The sequence below is a fragment of the Cynocephalus volans genome, chromosome 9 (assembly GCF_027409185.1).
Source record: "Cynocephalus volans isolate mCynVol1 chromosome 9, mCynVol1.pri, whole genome shotgun sequence".
NCBI lineage: Eukaryota > Metazoa > Chordata > Mammalia > Dermoptera > Cynocephalidae > Cynocephalus > Cynocephalus volans.
Genome location: NC_084468.1, coordinates 1428003 through 1445757, shown reverse-complemented (window position 1 = coordinate 1445757; position 17755 = coordinate 1428003). Strand labels below are relative to the sequence as shown.

The 17755-nt window shown below is 55.1% G+C and overlaps 1 protein-coding gene across 1 annotated transcript; it reads right to left on the bottom strand.

Moving 5' to 3' along the window:
* Nucleotides 1-1281: 1281 nt before the first annotated feature.
* Nucleotides 1282-16646, bottom strand: TACC3 (transforming acidic coiled-coil containing protein 3). The gene is made up of 16 exons (XM_063108247.1): nucleotides 16569-16646; nucleotides 16255-16417; nucleotides 15983-16125; nucleotides 12009-12977; nucleotides 11033-11108; nucleotides 10647-10803; nucleotides 8448-8500; nucleotides 7940-8043; nucleotides 6987-7074; nucleotides 6639-6743; nucleotides 5382-5458; nucleotides 5252-5295; nucleotides 4331-4491; nucleotides 1786-1892; nucleotides 1573-1693; nucleotides 1282-1491 (listed from the first exon to the last, which is right to left on the bottom strand). The coding sequence occupies exons 2-16, from the start codon at nucleotides 16414-16416 to the stop codon at nucleotides 1426-1428; spliced, it is 2433 nt and encodes an 810-aa protein (XP_062964317.1). The 5' UTR covers nucleotide 16417; nucleotides 16569-16646; the 3' UTR covers nucleotides 1282-1425.
* Between the last annotated feature and the right edge of the window lie 1109 nt (nucleotides 16647-17755).

Here is a 17755-nt window from a genome sequence, read left to right as displayed (position 1 = left end):
GTCACACGGTAGGTCTGCCCAGCGGCTGGGCTCCTGAACGCACCCTCTGAAGCCTTCTTACCCTCTCCTCAGCCTCCTGGGAGGCCCATCGGGCTTCTTGGCACCCCAGCCCCTCCCCTCAAGGGCGTCATCCGCCTGATCCGTCCCTGAGCCTTGGCCTGTGGCCAGCAGCGACCCCTGGCGGCATCTAGGCTCATCATCCTGGGGCGCTGGCTGCACACAAGGCAGGTCCTGGGACTGCAGCCCCCACTTGAGAGGCGTGGAGGCACCCAGATTGGTGGGACCTCGCCAGGGCCCCTCCCTCTGTGGGGGCCCCCACAGCCTATCGATGAAAGAAAATGCTGCTGCATTCAAGTTTCCTCTGCAGGCCTGAGCATGAGCACCTGGTGCGCTTCTGTCTGCTTGCGTCTCGAGGACGAGGACGTGGTTGTGCCCAGCAGCACAGCCTGGCAAGGACGGGTCAGCTGGCTCAGAAGGGCTCCTGGGGCTTCCCAGCTCCACCCACTGTGCCATGTGGTCAGCACCCAGTCCATGTCAGCATGTACCCCAGTCCCTCCTGTGGAGCAGCACTGCCACATGCCCGGCCTGGGGACACTGAAGATGCAGCCCCCACACCCACTTGGGGAGGGTCTGTTGACTCAGACACCCCCACTTTAAGACATTACTTCTTTCTACAAGGCTTTGCTCTAGAGACACTGAGCTTCTGTGGACAGTTACAAATGTCTGCCAGTATCAGCCAGGATTCAGCAGAGGACGGCCAGTAGTTTTGTCTCTGACCCACCTCCAGGGACTGGCTCCCACGATGGTGATGCTTTGTTGGGGTTTGCAGAGCAGCCGCAGGCTAGAAACTCACGCAGGAGCTGCCATTGATAGTCTCTTTCCTCAGGGAAAACAGTTTTGCTCTTAAGCCCCTCGATAGGTGAGGCCCGCTGCATTACCAAGGATGATCTCGAGACCACTGGCGGTAGGTGCTAACGAATCCTGCCCACAGTGGCCCCTGCCCGCACCTAGGGAGCGCTGCAGGCCTGCCAGGCTGGCAAGTGAGCCCCCGTTACACCTCGGCTATTGGTCGTTTTTGGTTTTATTACATGAGAACTCGGGCCCATCTGGATTCCGATCTGTGGTCCTGAGGCAGAGCGGCAATCCCCCACCCCAGATCATGTGGCCAACCTGAACCCCAGGGCTCTCATCAGGGGTGGGGCAGGGACGAGGCAGCAGGGTTGGCAGGTCAGTCTAGCCTTGGGTAGAGTTGGGAACCCTTTAATCCAGGCCAGACTAGTATCAGAATTTAATGGCAAACTTTATTTAGTCTTTATTCAAAAATAATCTAATTTTAAAAATGAGGTTAAGACATAAGAAAGAACATGAAAACTAAGACAGAATCAGACGGACAGACCAGAGGGAGTGCCAGCTACCAGCTTCCCATCAGATCTTCCCCATCTTGGAGATGAGGTCATCACAGATCCGGGTCAGTTCGTCATTTTCCTTAGTCTGAAGAGAAAAGACAAATCGCTGGGTTTCTGCACCATGCTCAGGGGCGGGAGCAGCAGGCCCAGGGGTCCCCATGCCCACCTTCTGCTCCACGGTCTTCTCCAGTGAGTGGATCCGCATCTGCTCCCTCCTCAGGCTTGCCTGGAAGGCCAGGACCTCCGCCTGGGCCTTGCTCCGGACCTGGGCGATCTCCTCATTTGCCCTGGAAGGGCAGAGGGCAGCGGGCAGAGGCCGAGCCCCTCCTTCCTGGGGGATCCCCCTGCCTGCTGCCCGCACCCCTCACCCTGCACTCACAGCTCGAGCTTCTCTTCCGCGTGGGCCTTCAGCGCGCGGTACCTCTGGCCCTCCTTCTCAATCCTCGTCATGTAGTCCTCCACGCACTTCTTCAGCGACTCCTCGTTCTTAGCAACGAGCAGACATTAACTGTTAACAGCACTGTTTGGTTTAAGACCCTCCAGTTTGGTGTCTGGGGACCCCCAGGGTCAGTGGAGACGGCAGACTGTGGGGCCCTCTGGGACGTGGCAGTAAAAGAGCACTTCTGGTTTCCCTCCTGGAAAAAGCCATTCCGCACACATTCCCAGCCCACCCCTCTGAGGCTCCGGGCAGCCTGTGGACCCCCACCCTCTGGGACGCCGGGCCTAACCCCTGCTCTCATGGCTGCGGCGCCTCTCACCACACCCTCAGCCTCAGCAGACACACATGCAGGCACCAGGCTCTGCTGGACTCAACAGCCCACCCCCGTGAGAAGTGACCACCTGGCATCTGGACAAGGCCCTGACAGCTATACATGGCCCCACTCCCCACAGCCCTTTGCGGGCACCTCACCCAGCTACAAGCCAACCACTGAGGGCTGTGTGGCTAGGAGGCGCTGGAGCTCGGCAGTTTCACCCCATGCTCCTGGCCCTGAGTGGCCTCCCCAGAGTAGACCCCCAATCCTCATTCCTCCCACCCTGCCCTCTTCCCACAGGACCCCCCAGCCTCGCACCCCGTCTTCCAAGAACACCGACCCCACCGTCCCGTGGCCTCTCGCCTTCCCCTCCCCCACCCACAAAGCACTTAGACTGATTTCCTCGGTGCTTTAAAAACCATGCTCTGCTGAGGTTCCTGCCTCCTGCTAAACCTGTGGCCTTGAGTCTTTAGATTGTGAAAAGTCCCTGACTACCTGTCTCCAGGTGAGGCAGCTGGCTCCCCAGCCTCCCTGCTGCGGCAGTGCCCTGCTCTGGGGCCTGTGGTCTGCACACTGGCTCTCACGTGCCCGCCACCTCCCTGCAACCTTCACGGCAGCTGCACTGAACTGCATCCGCTGATTTCTAACTTTAGTAACTGTGTTTCTCAGTTCAGATTTCCATGTGGTCCTTTTCTAGCATCAAGGTCTCTACTGAAACACTACTCCTTTGAACACAAGATGGTTACTCCAGAATCTGAGTTGGGCCCTCCAAGATGGGATTAGGTGTGCACAGAAGCCCCTGTGAGAGACGGCGTGGAGGCAAACGGGGAGCCGCAGCGCAGGCCAGCCCAAGGGAGGCCAGGAGCGGGTCAGGTGCAGTGCCTCAGACCACAGCGTGGCCTGAGGAAAGGTCAGGAAGTGCCCGAGCCATCAGCACTGTCCACGAGTCCTGCCCCTCCCGGCCGGAACAGCTTGTGGGAATGCTCCCCACAGGAGGACCAGCTTGGGGTGGGCCTGGGCCTCTGTCCACCTGCTGCCTGTGACAGACCCGGGAGGTGCCTTCCTCTGCCTCCTGTTTCTGTTGACGCTGGTACCTGGAGCTGCAGTGGGTCTGTTTTCGTTGACTGTCTGTGACTTTCACTTGTGTCCCTGACTCCTCCACCTGGTCATCCTGTGCCAGACGTCACTGGCAATGCTATGTGTGGCAGTAGCTGAAGATCTAAGATGTGTTCTTCCGTGGGATGCTTAGGCCTGCTTCTGCCAGGCCACGGGGGACTGGCCACTGGCCATCCACCCAACATCAGGACTGACAAGATGTGAGGCTCAGCCAGTAGGCGTAAAAGCTGCTGGTGCTGGTTCCACCAGACTCCAGAATGCCCGCCTGAGTCCCCCACCCCCACAGGGACAGCGACAGGCCCCCCTTCCAGCTGCACCCTCTGCAGTGGGCAGTTGGCCCTTCTTCCAAAACTTTGAGGGGCATATTTTAGGTCCAGTGCTTCGATGGGAGGTGTGGGATACCACAACTCCGAGTACTGCTTCTGTGAGCAGAAACCTCTTACAGCCGCGTGGGCACCATCCAGGCCTGCCCTGGAGGATGGATGGTCCTTCAGACTTCTCTCCTTCCAGTGAGCACCATGTCTGCCTTTCCCAGCAGAGGCGCTGGACTGGCACTGCAGAACGGGCACAGTGGCCTGTGCCTGGGAGGACCCCTGGGTAGCCCTGTCCTTCCTTCAGGCCTCCCCACATGGACACATGTGCCCCGCGCCCCCACCCTGTCAGGACCAATGCGGTCTGGCAGCCCAGACTTGTCCTTCCTTCCCAAGACCCCCTCAGCCCTGCTCTGCCTGCCTCTCACAGTCCTCTGACCACCGCCGTATCATCCTTCACACAGGCGGAGGACTCAGACGCTGCAGCAGCCCAGCCCCGCTCTGAAGGGCAGGTTCTCAAGCAGACAAGCATGGCTGTACCTCCCGCCCTGACCTGGGCCACCTGGTCTCCCTGCTCACTCATCCTCCTGTCCCCACCAGCAGCCCGGCTTGTTCACGGGACGCCCCTTGTCCTGGAGCCAGAGAAGGCTCGGCAGGGACCAAGGTGCAGAGAGAGTGGCATATGGCTTCATCAGCTCGGACTATAAACCCCCGAGGCGAGAACAGGAGGGCAGAAGGGACGCACCTTGCGGTAGCCTTCAATCACCTCCTTCTGCTTCTCAAACCGCTTGAAGAGGTCAGAGAAGGACTTTTCCATGGAGTTCAGGTCTGCAGTAAGTTGCTCTTTTTCTTTTAGAATCTTCTGGATTTCGGCTTTGCCAAGTTCCTTCTGCTTCTTAGCCTCCTCTTGAGAAGAGACAAGTAAGCACTCGGGCTTAGAGGAACAATCCAGGCACAGGGCCAGGAACAGTCAGGAAAGTGGGGGAGGCGAACAGGGGGGCAGGAGGAGAGGCAGGTGGCAGCAGCGGGCGTGGCCCCTGGTCAGATGGTCTGGCAAAGTGGCAAGCCCCCCTTTTTGCTGTGGTATTCCAGGGCCAAGAAAACAGGTGTGCCTTCCACATTAGCTCCGCAGGGGTACAGAAGGGTGGACAGTGAGCCCCTGGGCCTGGAACCCAGCACACAGCAGCAGAGGTCCCCGAGGAGAGGGGTGGCACTGAACACCCTATGAGAGGCTGTTGTGTGGCTCTAATGCTCTTGGAAAGATGAGAGGGGCCAGGAAAGCACCTGCCCCAGCCAACACTGGACCCAAGGCAGGTCCCCACGGGGACGTCACCAGGAGCCCAAGTCCATGCCCGAGGTGAGGCCTGGTGTTTCCGCCTGACACCCACAGAGGCCACTGCTAGACACAGCCACCTGGCGGGGTCAGCACATGGTGGGTCAGACAGACAGCATCTGTCCTCTGCCATGGCCCTGGCTGCCAGTGTAGGGTCTAAAGAATTTTGGGGCCCAACAGCCTCACTGGGAGGGGATGCAGACAGGGAGTGGGATCTCAGGAGGTTGGGCTGACCTAGCCACACCGAGTGCCCACAGGCCAGGGACACCACACAGGGATGGGGGCAGGGAGCAGCTGCCACCTGGTGGAGGCACGTGCACCCCGGGCACTCACCCATCGCCTGGTACACGATCTCCTCAAACCTGTCCATGATCTTCCTGCGGGAGGAGAGCAGATAAGCGTCTGTGGCCTCCCGTGGCTGGGCGGAGGTAGGGCAGCGCTGGTGTGTGGCCACGAGACTCACCCCAGCTCCAGGTTCCTCACGTGGAGCTCCTCACACCTGCTCTTCAGCTCCATGTTCTCCTTCTGTGCCGCCTCCACCTGCAGACACACACCAAGCGGGCAGCTGAGACCACGGCTCGCACCTCCTGTGGCATGTGCCCCTCCCCACAGGGGTCTGCGCACCTCCACGCTGAGGTCTCGGGAGTGATGTCACTGAGTCATGGGACCACATGGGGCTAGCAGGGGGGCCCCAGGAGCCCCATCAGGCCATACTCGCCTGGGCAACCTGCTTGCTGGAACCCAGGAGGCATCCAGCAAGTGCTCTCCCCTGGTGAGTCTACCTGCCAGAGCCCCAGTGGGCTCCCCTAACACAACTCCAGGGGACTTTGTGAGCAGGTGGGTACAGGGTTCCAAGTGCCGTGCAGAGGCCACCAGCCCCAGGTCCCCGTTGAGGGGGCAGCTGGGAGAGCAGCCTACAGATGGGAGGGGGTCTTGTGATAGAGATGATGCCAGACTTGAAGGCCAGACATTGTGGGCTCCTGGGCCAGCTCTGGGTTCCTCAGATGGGCTCTGAGACAGGACAGGGGACTGTGAGGGATGTCCATGCCCACAGGCAGGCTGGGTGTGTCCGGGTCAGGGTGTGTGCAGCAGGACTCCAAGAGTACACCACCAGGGGTCACTATAGGCAACCAGAGCAGATGTGGGGGCCTGAGTTCCAGCCCTGCCACTTGCCCTCTGGGGCCACCGCCCCCACCTGCCTGGGGCCAGCCAGGCAGATGTGCTGCTCAGAGCAGTGCCTGTAGCCACGGCCCTCAGCTGTTCTTGGGCTCTGAGACGCAATTTAGAATCAAGAGCTAAAACAGGCTGAAGCCTCAAAGTGTCCAAGGAGGGTGGAGGGAAGCACTGGCCAGGGTCCTGCATCTGCGGAAGGTGAACACAGAGCCTTTCAACCCTTCTGGAGACTCATGTGGTCTGGTGAGGGGTGGCAGGGGACAGAAAAGGGGCCATGCTCAGGTCTATGGCAGCAGGGACACTCTAGGTGCCATGAGATGCTCCTGCCTGCTCAGAGGCTGAGTGGAAACCCACAATTCTCAGCTCCTTGGGCAGTAGGCCCAAGCTGAAGGGTTGGGGTATGCATGATCGAGGCCTGTGACTCTACCTCGACTCAATGCCGGCTGCCAGCCCCCAGGCCCTGCGCTCAGAGCCATCTGTGCCCATCTCTTGGCCAATCCCCAGAACAGCCAAAGTTTTACAGAGAAGCCGCTGACCCTGCACTTACCGCCGCGTCCAGGTCCTTCTGGCTGTACTGCAGCAGGTCTATGATGGGCCCAGCAGGCAAAGGTGGACCCCCAGGCTCAAAGACACACAAAGGTGGGCCTGGCACCTGCAGGGGTGGCAGAAGATAGGTTAACCACCAGGGCCACACCTGGCCCAGCTCCTCTGCAGTGGAGATAGCGGGATGAGGGACCCGTGACAAGCCCCCCATTTGTCATAGATCAGCTGGTGGCCCCCACCCCCACCAACTGACCTGAAGGCTTCAGACCCCCAGGAATATAAAACACAGGTCTAAGACAGCAGGCATCTCTTTGGACCACAAAGATTGCTCCAAAGGGGTTGGTGCACTTACAGGAACATCCAGAGCTCCAAAGAAATCAAGGTCCACAAGCTTGGCCTCCAGTGGGTTTCCTGAGGAAGGCCTGTCCACGTGGTGCACGCTGAGACCAAACACAGGACCCATGGTCACCACACACCCTCTCAGTGTTGAGCAAGACGTAAAGGACAGATGTGTACAGTCCTAACCCAGCTTGTTTTTCGGTTTAAAACCAATAAAGCAAGGTTCATAGCAGACAATGCAGAACCACACCCAGCAAGCCTGGTCCCTCCACTGCCCCCAACCCCACCCTCCCCACCCATCCTGAGGGCCGCTCGCCTGTCCCAGCAAGCACAGCCCAACCTTCACTGCCCGCTGTAGGCTGAGCAGAGCCAGCTGCTGTGTATTTGTGGGCTGCGCACAGCGCAGAGGCTTTGTTTTTACAGTTAGGTGCAGCAAACTCTTTTCCTCCCTGGCTTCATGAGTTTCATGCCATTCTCCTCAAAATTACGTAAATGTGCTCCTTTTCTTCCAGGGCAGGAGCCAGCCCATGTCTTCCACAAACGGCCAGACAATAACCATTTCAAGGGTTTGAGGTCACACACAGCCTCTGTCACAATGTGGAAATCACCAGACGATTTGTAAAGGAATGGACTGTGTGCCAATAAAACTTTATTTATAAAAAAAAAAAACAGTGGGCCCCATTTGGCCCATAGGTCATAGTTTGCTGATCTACTTTTTCTTTATAATGTTTAGGTCTTTAATCCACCTAGAATGGCATCCATAACTAGCAAGACAGGATCCTCTGATCGGAGGGTTGGTCGAGATTGGCTTTAGGGTCACTGCATCATGTGCACTTACTACCAGGACTTTTCTCATTCAGATCATCTTCCCTCAGTCTAGAAGTCTCTAATCAAATGGTGCCCCTCGAAAGAGCCAGCCGTCTCCCCGGCTGGCACTAAAAGCTTCACAGATAGAGAAAGGCGTACCTGTTTGTCTCCGTAGCCATGTGCACTGGTCTGTGAGGGCTGTCTTTCAGGAGGGGGTCAAATTTAAGATATAAGGACTGCTTCCTCAAGGCCGACTCCTTAAACTGAGAGGAGGACAGAGAAGTCAACAGGTTTCACTGTTGTCCCCACACATGACAGCCCCTGGAGCTGTGGGGTGATCTGCACACTGGCTCCAGGAGATCACACACCCATACCACTGCCTGAGACACCACGTTCCCAGTGGCTCAGCATTTCCAGGTTCATCTTGGGCTGAGCACCTGGGTTAGGCCTCTACTGTGACCACAAGATACCAATTAAACCAGAAACCACAAGAAATGGGGGCCGTAGAGAGAGACTCAGACGTGACCAGTTACTAAATTTGGGCCTCTCTGCAGTTGGGGGAGATGTGGGCACCACGGGTTTTAGGTGTTGAGGTGTGAGAGCAGCACAGGGGTATTGTTGGGACACAGGCTTCAGGTGAGGCTGCCGAAAAGGGCCCAGTACCTACCGAGGAAGTTCCAAACTGCTCCAGATAATCCACCTCGGCCCCCATGCCTAGAACTGAGAGGGAGCCCGTCACTGCCACCGTCACTGCTCCCCACACCCGGGGCCCTGACAGCCACAATGAGGTCAACAGGGTAGAACCAGGGTCCTTCGGTGAAATAAATGGAGGGAGCGTTCCCAGCCAGCAGCTTCCTTGCCTGCCTCGGAGGGAGCCCCCAGGCCGTGTGCAGGGAGTGGCGCTTCCTCTCTACCACCCACCCTGGACCTGCGCTGCAGGTCCTTTGCCTTACAGCAGGACTTCTCACCTCAACACTACTGACACTCGGGGCCTGACCATTCTCTGTGGCGGGGGTGTCCTGTCTGTGGCAGGTGTGGAGTGCTGTCCCTGCAGCACTCCCCAGGGGTGACAACCAAAAATGTCCTGGTTGACAGTTACTGTTTAAAACTATCCTAGCTGGCCAGTTAGCTCAGTTGGTTACGAGGCACAGCCTTATAACACCAAGTTCACGGGTTCAGATCCCCATACCAACCACTCACCAAAACAAACAAATAAAAAACAAACAAAAAAAGCGACTACCCTGGTAAAATCTTTAAATTCCTAATAATATAACCTTTGATTAAAAAAAGCTAAGGGTGCCTCACACCATATACAAAAACTAACTCAATATGTATCAAAGTCCTAAAACTACAATACTCTTAGAAGAAAACATAGGTTTTCTTGAATTGGGCAACGGTTTCTTAGATATAACACCAAAATCACAAGCAACGAAAATGAAAAAAATAGATAAACTGGACATCAGTTTAAAATTTATTTAAAATTTAAAAGTTATTTTGTCTGAAATGTCACCATCAAGGTGGTGAAAAGACAGTATTTTCAAATCACATCTGGAAAGGGACTTCTCTGTTATAACTCAGCAATAAAAAAGATAACCAATCCAATTCAGAAAATGGGCAAAGGACTTGAATAGACATTTCTCCAAAGAAGACATACAGATGGCCAACAAGCTTATGAAAAGATGCTCAAAAGATGTTCATTAACTATCCGGGAAATGCAAATCAAAACCACATTTCATACCCACGACACCGTTGCATACCCACTAGGATGGCTCGGATCAACTAGACAGATGATAAAAACTACTGGCGAGGATGTGGGGACTGGAGCACTGCTGCACTGCTGGTGGGAATGTAAAATGGTGCAGCTGTTTTGGAAAACAGTCTGGCAGGTCCTCAAAAAGTTAAGCATATAGCTACTGTGACCCAGTAATTCCATTTCTAGGTATATACCCAAGAGAAATGAAAACATATGTCCACACAAAAACCTGAATGTGAATGTTCAGAGCAGCATTATTTACCACAGCTCAGAAGGAAAGAACCCGTGTCCATCTACGAATGGATGGATGGACAATAGGTGAACGCCGTTCAGCCACAGCAAGGAAAGAAGCACACTGACACCAGCTACAATGTGGGCGAGCCTTGGAAACATGCTTGGTGGAAGATGCCAGTCACAGAAGGCCATGTTGGGTGATTCCCAGGGTCCCACCTAGCGGTGACCAGCCTGCCCTGGCTGAGCTTATCGCTGTGTGGTGAGGACCCGTGATCATGCTGCCAAAGATAAACCCTACATTCTACTTCATCTTCTCGATGACTGCGGGTTTTTAAGCAACCAAAACTGAGATCTTACCGAGTTTTTTTATCCTTCAAACCAATTCAATCATAAGCTCTCACTGAATGCACTTTAGCATAATGACTCCAACTTCCAACCTCACAAATGTACTGCATTTAACTGCAGCCTGGTGTTGGAGGTTTAAACCTCTCCCTGCACTACAGGGTTTTGTTCCAGCGTTTCTCCTGGTGCCTGGTTGCTCACTGTGTGTGTGTGCCTTGTCTGGGCACTGCCTTGCTCACATCTTTTGCCTAATTTTCCAAGTGAGTCGACGATTTCCATTTCTGAAGGTCCTTTATATTAAAGGTATCAGCTCTGTTCTACTGCAAACTCTCAACTTTTCTTTTTCTTAAAAGATGACGGGTAAGGGGATCTTAACCCTTGACTTGGTGTTGTCAGTACCACGCTCTGCCCTAGCATGTGAATCATTTGAAATCAGGGAACAGAATGGCCTGTGAAACACACAATGGCCCACGACACAGGCAGATCAGTCTCCACACACAAGTGCTCATGGGCCATTTCAGGTTCTGCGCAACGTACCCTCAGCCGGGTCTCTGAACGTCTCCTCCTTCAGCTCCAAGGCAGGCTCTGGACCCTGCTGAGATGGGGGAGACACCGGCTTGGCAGGTGGGGCAGTCAGCTCACTGCCTGGAGAGCTTGTGGGGAGTGGTGTGCCTAAAGAATTCAGGGGTCCCTCCTAGAGGGAGGGTCAGAGTCACCTCATGCAGCCAAAGATCCGGGGTGAGGGGGCCTCTGCCTAACCCATGGTCTTGTCAAATAAGCCTATGGGTTGGGGGGAGGGCAGCAGAGCATCCCACCCCATCACAAGATTGTTGGTAGCTTCCCTCTGCCCTGTTCCTTTTCTATGTAACATGTTAACAGTGGACAGCATAGGGCCACACACATGTGCACAAAGCACCCTGTACCTTGACTGCTGCTCTCGGGGTCTCGGCTGCCATCTGTACCACAGGTGTGTCACCCACTGAGGCTGAACATGGCTGCCTGGAGAGAGAGAGTCAGCAGAGGCCTGTGCCCCCCGCCCCATGTCCCCTACTCCTACACTGAGCCTTGTTGCACTTGTCATGTGAACACTCAATTAGCAAGCACCAGATACACTGGGCTAAGCCAAGTGACCCACCGCAAAGCCGTCCTTACCAACCTCACCCAGCATGGAACCACTTTGATTGTGGTTCAGGGAGAAGCAGACGAAGGAGCTCTGAGCAACTCAACAGAAGGGAAACCACAAGGACATGCTCATCCTTTTTACTGTGCAACTAGCAAAAGGTTTTGGGCAGGTAGGAGGCTGGGAAGGGATGGTGAGGACTCCCCTGGCCGAGCAGTTCTCACTCAGGACGTGGCCTAGGAACAGTCAGGAGGCAGCAGACTCTGCCAGGCCAGCCCTGGGAGGTTCCACTGGAGACACCCCAGGTTGCGCACTGGCCACGTGTCTCTTAATGGTGGAACACTATGGCCAAAAGCAGCAGCACAAGGTGCTCACACTAGGTGTGTGCAAGTGACCGGAGGAAACTGCCCTGAGTGGTGACAGGCTATGTGTGGCTGCTGGAATTACAGCTCCCAATTCAGGACACGTCTGCCCCTGGAGGGGACGTGGGTGGAGTTGGCGCCTGCTAGGGCACCTGCCATGTCCTGTTTTTCACTGAGTGGCAGCCTGTGATCAACCCATCCTTCTTCAAACCTGAAGCTCGCTATCGCACAGCAGCTAAGGCAACTGACTCCTGAGCACCCTCTGTGGTCTCAGCATTGGGGACTGACCTGAGGCCCGTTTTTCCCTGAGGCTCCTCCTCTCAGGGGGAGTGTACCTGGCATCTCAGTGGCATTTCTGGACTTGGGCCCTCAACCCTGCACACCACGGAGCAGCACCCCTGCCACCCCCACACTTACTGGCTTAGTGGTGAGTTCTCAGCAGCCGCAGGCCCAGCACTCAGCTGTCCGGCTGCAGGCCCCGCTGGCCTGGTCTTGGGGCTTTCCGAGGATTGGGCCTCTCTGCTGTCCAGCTTGGAGCCACCTCCAAACGGGTTGAAATTTGGGTCATCCAGCTTATCCCAGTCCAGGTGGTAAGAGCCTTGGGGAGCAGGTATGGGGCACTCATCTCCGGCTTTGCTCCCACCTCCTTCTGCCTCTTCGCAGGTTTGCTCCTGCCTGCCCTCCAGTCCCTCTCCCAGTCTCCTGGGTGGGGGCACTCCTCTGCTGGTGGTATCATCAGAGAAGCCAAATTCTAGCCTTACAGGCTTGGCCCTTGAGAAATCAGCCATATGGCCAACACCATCTTCTTTCTGAGGACTTGGGGACATGGACCCACCAGCCTTCAGTGGGCCAGAGGTGTGTGCACATGGAATTGACTGGGCACTGTCTGCTGGCACAGGGGTGCCCAGGGCCTCACCAGGCAGGTCTGCCTGGGGCACTACTCCACATGGTCCTTCAGGGCTCACGCCAAGAGGTGAAGTGGCCATGGCTGAGGAAGCAGAAGCCCCCTCGTGTGAGCTTTCCCCTGTGGCTCTGTGAGGAATCTCCACTTTGTGTTGGGACGCTAGCCGGGGAGGGTCTTCTAGAACCTTCGAGGTAGATGTCATAATTTTACCTAAAGAATAAGAGCTCATGTCTTCCCCCAAGGCTTGCTCAGGGCTTCCAGACATTTGCCCTGGAGGCGCCGCTTGGTTTTCAGGACTTCCTGGGCTCTGGGGAGGACTTGAGGAAGCCAGGTCGGCCAGGGGGGCCGTGCCAGGCTCACCGGAGCTTCCCTCATCAAAGGCTGGGTTTGAGTCCACTAGAGGAGGGTAGGCATCAGCCACTGCTTGTTTCTGGAGAATCCCGTTGGTGGTTTTGGTGTCTACTTCCTTGGTGAACTGCTGCCTTTTAGAAACAGATTTTGTTAACACTAGGTGACATAAGTTCTTATGACCTCATGGTGCCTCGGCACCCATTTTAAATATAAGTCTAACTTTCCCCCACCAGAAGCAGGGCTCAGTCACCCTTGACACAGTTTCTAAGTCTACAATGTGCCCCCCTCAGTTCCTCAATGATGTCATTCCAGACATCTGCCTTAGTCAACTGCCCTTGGTGCCCACCTCCCTATGGGGCAGCTGGGTACAACCTGCCTGACAGGCCCCACTGACCCTGCACAATGGGGTGGAGGGCTGCACATGGGATTTCAGGTCACAATGGGTGTCTCCACATTGCTGGTCTGTTTAACCGTGCTCATCAAATGTCCTAGTAGGTGCCCGACCCAGACTTCTCCAGAAGCTTTTACCGTCTCCATTGTTCACACGGTGCCTGTCACTAAGCATGACGTCAAAGGCCCAGGCATCCTGGATCGACTGTAACAGGACGACACAGCAAAGACTGCTGTCTGGGCGTTACAACACCACACCCTAATGGCCCAAGCTGGCAGCCAAAGACAAAAACCTACAGGCATCTCTCCCGGGCTCCCAGCTTTCCTGCTATTTCCTTCAGATGGATCACTCAGGCATTTTGCCAACAAGCTTAAAGTGACCCACACCCTGTCCCCCAACACATACCTGCCAGCAGCCTCACTCCCCCTACCCCTGCCTGCGAGCCCCACCTCCATAGGTGGCCTCCAGGTGCTGTGTGCCCTAGGGCCTGTAGGTACTACAGCCTTCATTTCCGTTTTGTGTCTCTGCTGTTACCAGAGAACTGCTCTTCATCTTAAAGATCCTAAATTACAACACCAAGGAACCTACTGGCTTTTCAATTACAGCCGGCCTTCCATATCCAGAGGGTCATGGCTTCCACCCATGGCTGGTTTGAATCTACAGATGCAGACCCCACGCACAAGAAGGGTGACTAAGGGACTTGAGCACCCTGGGATTTAGTATCTGCGGGGGGTCCTGGACCATTATTCCCCATATACCAGGGGAAGAACATACATCTTAGCCCACGTGAAAACATTAGCTAAAGACAGAATACAAGAATGTTCAAGCAACCCTATGCTTTCACTTAAATTTCAGCTAAGTACACATCCACAGATCAGTGCTGGCAGCCACCTGGGGACACACAGGCTCTGACGGAGCAGAGACATGACAAACCAGCCATCCAAATTTTCTTTGCTAACCTACTCTCCCCTCTAAGGCGGGGACCAGCAGCTATGTGGTCAGGGACAGTCAGAGCACATGAGGGTCAAGCTTTTCAATGGAGACATGGCAGGCTGAGGTCAAGAATGCTGCTTCTAGATGGAGCAGGGCCCAAGTGGCCATAGCAGCTCCTCCCTGGCATGTGGCCACAGCCAGCTGCCACAGGTGCAGACAACATTTTCCTAGGAGACCGCCATCCCTGTAGCACCTCACCTCTAACAACCCAGGGTAGCAGATGCGCCGCTGACAGACAGAAAGGCTTGTTGGGACAACTTGGAGGTTGGATGGTAGGACTAGGGATCAGAACCAAAACCGTAGGAGGGTGTGAGCTGCCACTTCTAGGCAGTTATCTGACCTCAGCTGAGGGAACCCCACACTCAGCACCCTACTCTTCTGTTCTTCAGCTTTGAAAATGTTAGAATGAAGAAATGGGGGTAAGAAGCTAATCAGACTGCTCTCCCCCCACACAGCTGATACCTGGGGTGGTGATGACCTCCCAGGATGCCAACTCAGCCACACTCAGGATGTGCACTGGCAGAGTCAGCACCCAGCCGGCCACTCCCTAGTCCCCACTGAACAATGAGCTTGAGAAAGACTGCTACTCAGGCATCACACTTGTCCCCAGTATGCAGTTGAATTCCAGGAAGGAGATGAACTGTCACATGGCAGGGACACCATACTTGAGCCTCTCTGGGCCACAACGCTGGGCCTCTCCTGGCTCCTCTGCACCTTCTGCGGCATGGCTGGCTGTGGGGAGGCCCTGGAGGGACAGGGCAGAGGCAAGACCCTTCCTGGCCTGAGAAGCAGGTCAGACCCATGACAGCCCAAAGGTAACTAACTTTTCTCCTTTCTTCTTGGGATTGTTGTAAAAGAAAAATATTAACTCATTCTAATGTCACTTGGCCAAATCTCAAAAAGGAAAGTACAAAAATGAAATTGAAAATTAGCAGGGATGTACGGCAAGAGCAGCAGACTCAGATCAGAGGTGCTTCCACAGGGGAGAGGTGGGTACATGGCCCAGAGGACCCAGGAAATGTCCCCATATTTACAGACGACATTTTACTTAAATTAAGTAAAGGGCACATCAGTGATATTTTGTCCCTTATGGTTTTCTCTGCATATTTGAAATCTGTTTAAAAAGAAAAGCTCTAAATATCTAAGTTAGCAAAAACGAGCGTGAAGCGGTGTCAGTGAGGCCCTCCCCATTCTGGTGGCAGGTGTGTCTCTAGGCTCCTGGACAGGTTAGTTCGGCTGCAGATGAAGAGCTGCCTGCAGGGACCCCTCTCCAGGCAAAGACAGGAAAGCGTGGCACAGCCTGCCGCTCATCATTGGGTCGGCCAGCGACCACAGGGCCCAGCCCATACCTAGCACCCCACGAACCCCTACCACACGGATTCTGACTGGTCTCTCTGATCTCCCCATGTACAGATGCTGAGAGCGCAAGAGCTGGATGAATGCGAAGTGAGAGAGAAATGAAACTGCAGCTCATCCTTCCCTGGAGACGGGATAGGGACTTTTCATCAAGTCAGAGAAACTAAGGCCAAGCCCAAGAGGTTGGTGAGGGCACCGGAAAGAAGTCAAGTATGAAATTAAAACTTATTCCAAGTATTTGATGGTCAGCTTTTCCACTAGCAAATGGGCCACACACTACATAAACTCAGAGATCAGGGGAACTGCAGCTGAGAGGTGACAGAACAGGACAGAATGTTCCTGCAACATGTGTTAAGGATGGAAAAGTTGTAGGCATTAAATTGCACAAACACTTACTTCTCTTTCTGTGTCCAGACCTCATGAGAGTTTTCTAATCCAATGGTGCCATCCAAAGCAAAAGAAGTCTCAAGTCTGCTTGTCATACTAGGACTTAAGATCCGGTGCGTCTGTGGGTCTCGTAGAGGTGTCTGAAAAGTCACCTGTAGGGTGTGGGGAAGAAAGAGGACCTGCTTAATCATTCAAGTTGTCACAACCATGCTGGCAGCACCACGCAGCTCAGAAGTCACCAGGGCGACCTGACAGCCCCACATGGTAGAATTCACACTTGCCTTTGTAGCTTTGGCCAGGGTCTTGGGGGGCACATTTTCTTTTTGTGACAGGCGAAGAATAGATGTTCTTCCGGTAAGCTCTGGTGGTGAAAACAGGAAATCACAGTTTTCTGTACTTTTTTCACTGGTGACGTTTTCGTCATTTAAGACCTGCAGACTCATTCTGGAAAAGCAAAATGTGTTTGCATCAGCATGAGGGTGACAACACTGGTCCTGTGGACACAGACATGATCCAGGGACAGAGCTGCCCTGCAGCGCCGCAGGGAGGACGCCCCCTTCCCACACAGGTGGGGTCAGCACCCGGGAGCTCCCACCTCACACAGGTGTCCTCTGCCAAGAGGGGCAGAAAGAGCCTTAGAGTGAGTCTCTGGTATGCTTCAGGGGGCTCTGACTCTCTGACCAGGCAGGAGCTGCTGGCAACACTGCCACCTCCTGGGACCACCAAGAACTAAGAAAGAAAGAAAAGACAAAAAAGACCTTCAGGCCGAGATGAGAAAGTCCTTATTACAGCCCCTACTGCTGAATTAATTTGTCAGGTAAAAAGAGACAGGAAAATCCTAGCCTGTAAGAAAACCAGAAGAGCCGGAGGAAGCGCTGGTTTTCCCACAGGCCTCTGGCAGGACATGGTAGCTAAGGCTGAGTCAAGAGAGGACAGGAGAGGGGATCTTGTTTGTCCTCCCTCAGTGCAAGGTGTGTGGAAGTGGGAAAAGTAAACAGAAATCAAGGGCAAAGCTCAGGTTTTCAGCCTGAGAAATTGGATAAAAGGCAGGGGAGGAACGTGCTAGATTGCTGTGGGCACAAGCTTAGAACTCGGGGAGGAAACCTTTCTGGCAGTTCCTGGCCTGGAGGACAGGAGAACAGGGAGCCCAGCCTTTGTCAGGTGCGACTTTTACTGCTGATAGGGGGCCACAGGAGGGGGCTGTTGAGCAGAAGAGCGACAAGCCAGGCTTGTGTCTCAATGCCAGTCTGTGGTGCAAAAGGAGTGACTGTGCTGCGGAAGGTGGAATAAGGAGCCCGGTGATGCTGCTACTGCACCAGTCCTGGACAGAAGCAGCAGGATGGGGGAGAAGACGGTAGGCCCAGTCTCCACGGCAGGTGTTTGAAGATTAAAATAGCCTCGTAGGTAAGATGAGTTCACCCTGGCCGTAGGCGTTGAGGCAGAGGGGAGGCCGTGGACTGGGCCCTGACACATGCACTTCCTGCAGGAGGACGCTGGAAGAGAGACGGAGGGAGCCGGGCCGGCAGAGGAAGCAGGTGAGGAAAGCCTTCCCGAGGCCTCCCCTCCGCCCGCGAGGAGGGCGGGGGCCGACGCAGGACTTGCGGGCGCGCAGGCTGCCGGTGACCGGGACGGGAGAGAAGGTCTGATTGGGGCGGGCTCATGGGAGAGGGGGGATGTGAGAAAGGGACACGGGGTAAAGCAGGGACGTGGCACGCCGTCACCAAGGCCGCAGGGGAGAGGCCGATGCGCGCCGAGAGGGGAGCGAGAGCGCGGAGGGCGCGA